At 38.7% G+C, this 6,779-nt stretch overlaps 1 protein-coding gene and 1 long non-coding RNA gene across 2 annotated transcripts; one reads left to right on the top strand and one right to left on the bottom strand.

Moving 5' to 3' along the window:
* Nucleotides 1-2,281: 2,281 nt before the first annotated feature.
* LOC149988174 (uncharacterized) lies at nucleotides 2,282-2,875 on the bottom strand. The gene is made up of 2 exons (XR_016505330.1): nucleotides 2,725-2,875; nucleotides 2,282-2,582 (listed from the first exon to the last, which is right to left on the bottom strand). It is a non-coding gene; the product is annotated as an uncharacterized LOC149988174 (long non-coding RNA).
* Nucleotides 2,876-3,204: 329 nt separating this feature from the next.
* LOC112288978 (VQ motif-containing protein 31) lies at nucleotides 3,205-5,679 on the top strand. The gene has a single exon (XM_024533797.3). The coding sequence runs from the start codon at nucleotides 3,853-3,855 to the stop codon at nucleotides 4,612-4,614; it is 762 nt and encodes a 253-aa protein (XP_024389565.1). The 5' UTR covers nucleotides 3,205-3,852; the 3' UTR covers nucleotides 4,615-5,679.
* The last annotated feature ends 1,100 nt before the right edge of the window (nucleotides 5,680-6,779 follow it).

The following is a 6,779-nucleotide window of genomic DNA, read 5'->3' as shown; positions in this document are numbered from 1 at the left end:
TATTTCTATTACATGATTTTTAATATAATTTTTATAATTTATCATATTATAGAGGCTATTATAGTTTATTATAGCATATATTTCAATGATCCTATTAATTTTGTTTAGAAAATCTCTTTTTTTAAATACATTCTAATTTTTTTTATAGTTTTATTACATATATATATATATATATATATATATATATGGTAGCAAAAACTATCCACATACTAAAAGAGGGATGTCTAGCAATTTCATATACATATATATATATATATATATATATATATATATAAAACATAAGCATATCAATTTTGATACACCTTAGTTTTAATACAAATATTTAAACATCTCTATTCTAAATATGTAACAAAATAACCACAATTTTAATATATGACATGTTAAAACCTGAACAAAAAATTAATTTTATATGAATTATTTTTAAATCTTATATTTTACAAATTAATAACAAATATGTTGAGTTCTAAATTTATTAAGTTAGTTATTTCTAAAACATGGTAAATAAATAAATAATAAATAAATAAATAAATAACTGAATAGTCTTCATTAATTTATTTTTTTTTAAAATGCAATTTAAAAACAATCATATATGTATTTTTAGATATTTTGGTAAAAATTTCAAAAAAACATGTTTATACATATGTTGGTTTTTATGGATTCATTTGAATATAAACAAGTGATTTTGTAATATTATAAACAGTGTTTTTACAAATATTGACCTTGTATATGACAAGAATATTTTTGTCTTTGATTTTTAAAGTGTGTATGTGTATATATAAATTATAATCTTTACAAGTCATGATCAAAAACAATTAAACAAACTAAACTAAATTCTCCTGAAAAAACATGCACTTTAACTATAAAAAACCCATATGAAACTCAAACAAATCTTTATATATACATATATTACCATTAATTAATAATAATTGGTAGGAGTTAATTTTTAAAAAATAGCAATTTTTTTACATTTATTGTGTACACAATAGTACAAAAACAGATGCATAGTCTAGAAAGTTGATTTTTATAATTAAATTTTTTATAAGACTATTTTAAAGAAATATGCTTTTTAGTTTAGGATTAACTTAAATAAATTGCAGAATTCAATAGAGTCTATAAATAATTGTTTTAAATTGAGAAAGCTTTATAAAATGAATTTTCAACTGAATATATATCATGATTATATCTTTTTTATCTACTTTATATTTATATGTTTCAAATCAATGTTAATGTATCTGATTTAAATCAGTATTAAACATGTAATAAACAAACATGTACATATATCATGTGTTTGAGTAAAATATGTATTACTTTTACTGACATGAAAATCATTGATATTTCTTTATTGCAGTAAATTATTTTTTAAAATTGTCAAACAGTGAGACCCAAAAATTTCAGAAGGGTAAACAATTTATTTATTTTGGGAATTTCAATGGATTACCTTTATATATATATATATATATATATATATATCAGCAATATTGTTGCTGGTATGATTGAGTGTTAACTAAATGAAATATATTCCATCATTACAAATATATATATCTATATATATATATATATATATATATAACAAAGTAAGTATATTATTAATAAAACACTTGTTATGAATTATAAGAATGCATTCAAAGTAGGAGTTAAATACTTTACATTACTTTGATGTAGTTAATTTAGTTTCAAATGACTGTACAATGACATTAGTGGTAGTAATGACACCAACTAGGGGGAGTGTGGTGTTTGACAAATACAAGATATCAATACATGTTCATTGTCTATGTGTTTAAAATCCTGCTGAATGGATTGTGAGATACATTGTATATAAGTACATTATAACTTAAACTGATTATATTACAGAAATTATTGCAACATCTAAAATATTGAACATAGCTTACATTTTCTATATTTATATACATATAGCAAGGTTGAAAGGTATAATAAGTACATTCATTAAAAAATAACTTATAGAATCGTTTTAGTCACAGAAAAAACAAATTTTAAACATCTGTGAAGATATACGTCTGATAATAGAATGTCAAAATCGGTCATCTATGTCCAAATGACATGTCAAGGAAGTGATCAAGGAATAATTGGTTTTTTATAATACGCATCTGATCGTTTAATACTATGTGCGTATTATATTTCTTACTGTGTTTTCTAAAGGAGACTGAATTTGCAACTATCTTTAAAAAAATGAAATTCCATGTCTGAAATAGTTACTTCAGGAACAATCCTATGATGCGTACAATTTTATTTTTTATATTTAAAATATGTTGTTCTGTGATAATTGTTTTGGTGAGCTTCTCAAAATTAATAGAAACTTCATATTAACTCTTTCTTGTATACATGTATATAGTCATCCTTTTGAAAGCCTGTTGTGCTGTAGACATATATCAAATGAGATAGAGGCATTTGTTTCGCTTCCTAATATTCTTGTAACTACCGATAATAAAAAGAGGGGAATAAATTATTAAAGGGAGAAACGGAGGCGTGGAAGAAGGGAGAAAGAAAGCGAAGCAGAAGCAGAAGAAGCTTCAGAGGAGAGTACACATCCCCCTGTCGGGTACGAAGCCACGGTTCAGAATCGCCTACGCGCGCGACGTCGCCACATTTGTTCAAGCTCGCCGTTAGAAAAGCCACTTCGAATCTCAGAGCAGCATAGAATCCAACATTCCACGTTGACAAACACAAAATCAGATTGAAGCAGGGAACTCAGGGGAGACTTCGTACCGAGCGGAAGAGAAAGAGGAGAGACACACCCCGCAGCCACGGCGCAGCAGCAGCAGAAACAGCGTTAACACAAAGTCAACTGAGAGAACGGCACTGGGATTTGAAGTTTCTTTTTAAGGTGCAGGAAAGAGGAGTGGAAATTCGGCTGACCCTGGCCTACTCATTTGAAAGCACCTGAAGGGATCAACAACACAAGAAAATGTTTCATCGCACAGCGATGAAACAAGACTGTGGAGAAAAGGAACGAGAGGTCAACACCTCCCGATCTAAATATAATCCGAGGCGTTGTGGCCAGCGTGGGTATCGGGATGGTAAGGAGGGTATCAGGCGGGCAGCTCATGTCAGAGAGCAAGGGTAGGGGACGGGTGGGGATGGATGGGGACGGGTGGACGTTGGGCGGGTGAGAGTTGTCAACACCCGTTCCATGTGCCGTAAAGGTAGGGAAACTCTTTTTCCTTCGATCTGTTCCGGCACTCTCTCTTTCTCTTGCGCACTTCCCCCCTTTCCCCCGCTTCGCTTGCTGTCTTCGAGTCAGCCCGCTTTGCCCTTCCGCTCTCTCGCTTCGTCTTCGTATTTCGGGGGCTTGGCTCTTGAGCGCATCTTCGTTGAGGTTTCGCAGGTTAGCGTTTATCGTGCCGGTTTGGTACCCACCGTTGCGCTTTTTTTTTTTTTTTTTTTTTTTTTTTTTCCCCCTTCGTCGTTCACGCGAGGCATTATATAAATTGTTTATTATAATTATTCTATTTTATTATGTTAAAAATCGTTTTTGTTTTTTCTGTTGGAGGTTTTGAACGACACTGCAGTGGGTGGACTTCGTGGATGTGTTTTGGGGATTATGGTTGTGCTTTGGGTCACCAATGAGCTCATCGTTGCATCTGTTTATTGGGTTCTCTTTGGGAGTGCTATCTATAGTCTTCATACAAGTTTAGCACATTTTGCGGGGCGGTTTTCAGGGTAGTTTTGCGAGCTATGCGACAGCTTAGGGGTGTGTTTATGTTCTTATATGTCTTGGGTCTGCTCGTCAGTGGAGGATAATGTTTGGTTGCTAGCTGTCGATCAAGCGCCGATCTTCAAGGGTGAGATTGCATCCGGGATTGCTTGGAGAGTGTTGCAGAGAAGGGTGTAGAGATGAGGAGAGGCGGGGCGTTCAGCTGTGGTGGAACGTCGAGCAACTCCAATTGCGGAGCGCCAGTGTCATCTCCGACCTCAAGGAGCACCACAAAGGTGCCTCAAAGTCCAACGTCTGCGCTTGGGTCTCTGAGCTTGGTGGACAAGGATGGGAGTCAAGAGTTTGCATCCACAACCACATTCGTACAAGTGGACACATCGAGCTTCAGAGAGCTTGTGCAGAAGTTGACCGGAGCATCTGATTCAGATGTAGAGAAGCTCCCGATTACCTTACCTTCGCGCCAAGCTTCCCGAGGAGGAGGTGACAGCAACGCGCTCAAGATGGATGGCACGTACGGTGGTCTTATACCCAAGCCTGTGGGTGACTTGAGCGCACGAAGGCCTGCATTTAAGCTGCATGAAAGACGACAGTCCAATATGAGAAAGTTGGACGTGAAGGGGCTGGGTGCCGCAGCTGCATTTCGAAGAGGCGTTGCCGGTTATGGTGGTGGTTCACCCACTCCAGACCTTTCGCCGAAATTTCCTTCCTGCATTGCCAGTCCTGTGACTCCCCTAACCAAAGACGTATTCGAAAGTTCGCATGCTCCAACTACACCAACTTCTTACGAGGGACAACCTTGCGTTCGACCAAGGGAAGAAGAAGTTAGACTCGACCGTGACCCTATTTTCTATTTGCAACCTGCTCCTGAACGGCCTCGACAACAGCCTGAGCTGTTAACGCTCTTCCCCTTGACATCTCCTCGCGTTTCGGACGCCTCATGACACCATTTCTCTCATGCGCTAGGGGATTGAAGTTCACTCCTTGTATGGATGTCTCCAGAAACTTTCATGTAGGCCTTTTCGTTCCGTCCAGCAGGTATGATTTCAATGCGTGAGGGTCTTTCATCCCTTCAGCAAACAATCATCTCTGTACATGTGGATGCATCAGTGACATCATCGGATTCGGGTACGATATGCGTTTCAGGACTTCCTGTGAAGGTGGGGCATGGTAGAGGGATGTGCACACATTCTCCACTCAGCCCCTGCATGGTAATGTGGTCGGGAGATGGTTCACACTATTACTGAGATGTCTATGCAGACATGCTGAGCTTGCCGACCATAGTCCTGTATGGTGTGGCATCACCTTTCTTCTGTCGCCTGAATAACACCCTCTGTCGGCAGTGAATGCCGCATTTTGGCAATGATGCTGTCTATGTACCTCGAGGACTTCGAAGGGCTGGCAAGGCTTCTGAAGTCCCCTGGCGGGTTTTTCAATGCATGTGCGTGAGGGATCGAAAGTTTGCCGGTCACTTCAAATTTGGAGTTCAGATATAAACTCTTTTCTTTTTGTGAGGAATCACGTTGAAATGTTATAAGTATGCAGGGGTGTCATCTTTTCTTCAAAGGTGCCGCATGTAATGTCGTACCTTACAAGAATACTAGTTGGGGTTGTGAGGCCGCATCATTCTCCAACAGACTCTGCAGTACCCATGGACGATTGTGGAAATCAGTTGATGAAGCGCAGGTGTCCCTCCCTTATGATGTGTGGTGATTGTACGGGAAAGGAAAGACTTTGTGTAGGTTGTCTTTGTACATACGTGGTAGTTGTCTCTCTTGTACTGCTGCATGTTACAGCCTCTACAGACCCTTTGCTCAGGGGCTTTTGACAAAAATCATGAACATGGTTGCCTCGCTCGTCAGAATCCCCTGGTCATGGGGCCGGGCTGTGCGTTTTTTTAGAATCGTTTTGGACAGCTTAGCGTGTTTTCTTTTTAAGTAATCAGAAAGAGATGTACTTTCAGCGGTGACTGCCGAGTCACAGACAATCAGTGAAGCATATTTTTGATATTGACTAGTCACTAAATCCATTTCTTTTTCTAATTGGTGCTTATGTCGTGCTGGTGAGATTATCGAACGATAGAGGGATGGGTTGTTTGCTGAGCATTTTAAGTACACGTGATACTAACCTCATCAAACCCTAGCCATATATCTCCATATACCCTCACAGTTGTATTTTGTATTTTGTTCATCCACGTCAGTGCTAGGCTCAATGAGATGCCTTCTGTATGAGCATACTTTCATGACTAGCCGAAGCAGGAATGATCATTCCGTGGGCTAGAGGACTGTGCCACAAGGAAATCACTCTAAGCACACGTGTCAATGGAATAGATCCCCCTCGTATATACTCACCCAACAATGTTGATTTTTGAATTGTCTTCGCCTTTCCGCCCCTGAACAACTGTGCTACACCGACAATGAGACGGTAACCGTTTCACAACGTTCTAACCACACGCACCCACGTAACTACTCGGGGGTCTCGTCTCACCCACAGCATCAGCAGATCTGAGGCTGACTGTCGTCATTCGCTTCTGGGTACTCCTTACCTCAAAACGAACCTTACCACTCGCCATCGAAGTTCAGCGTCCCAGGAACACAAGCAGGCCTGTCCTTGTGAGGATTAGGCACCGCCATCCGGAGGATGACACCCATCCACTCGATGGCATTGTACTCTCGCCGCTCTGCAGTGCTAGGTGACTATCGAGAGCACGCATCAGACTCGCAGTGATGGGCCATGAGACTCCCCCCCCTACTTTACTTCAGCTATTACCGTAGTGTACGATATTGTTGCCTGAAGCTTTAATGATTGTGAGGAGGTCTGAATGGCATTGCATCATCACATCAATTTATCACAATGGCGTCAAACCAGCCATCTTCGTTGGAAAGCTTCAAGAAAGATATTTCTTTGCTGCTTGCAAAATTGCTCACACTTAGCCCTTTATCTCCTTTTTCTTTGAAAGATGGAAGAGCTTGTGCAGTTACATGACCTATGCTTTCCAATTGAGCTTCGTCCCCCACAATACTCAAACTTTGCATTCTGCTTGGATCTTCGTATTGTGCATCATTGCAGTCAACAATAATAAGAGGAAAATCTTTGAGAAATGAGCAAA

This window comes from Physcomitrium patens, chromosome 11, assembly GCF_059467195.1.
Source record: "Physcomitrium patens ecotype Gransden chromosome 11, ASM5946719v1, whole genome shotgun sequence".
In the NCBI taxonomy this organism is placed as follows: domain Eukaryota; kingdom Viridiplantae; phylum Streptophyta; class Bryopsida; order Funariales; family Funariaceae; genus Physcomitrium; species Physcomitrium patens.
This window is presented reverse-complemented; position numbering and strand designations above follow the sequence as displayed.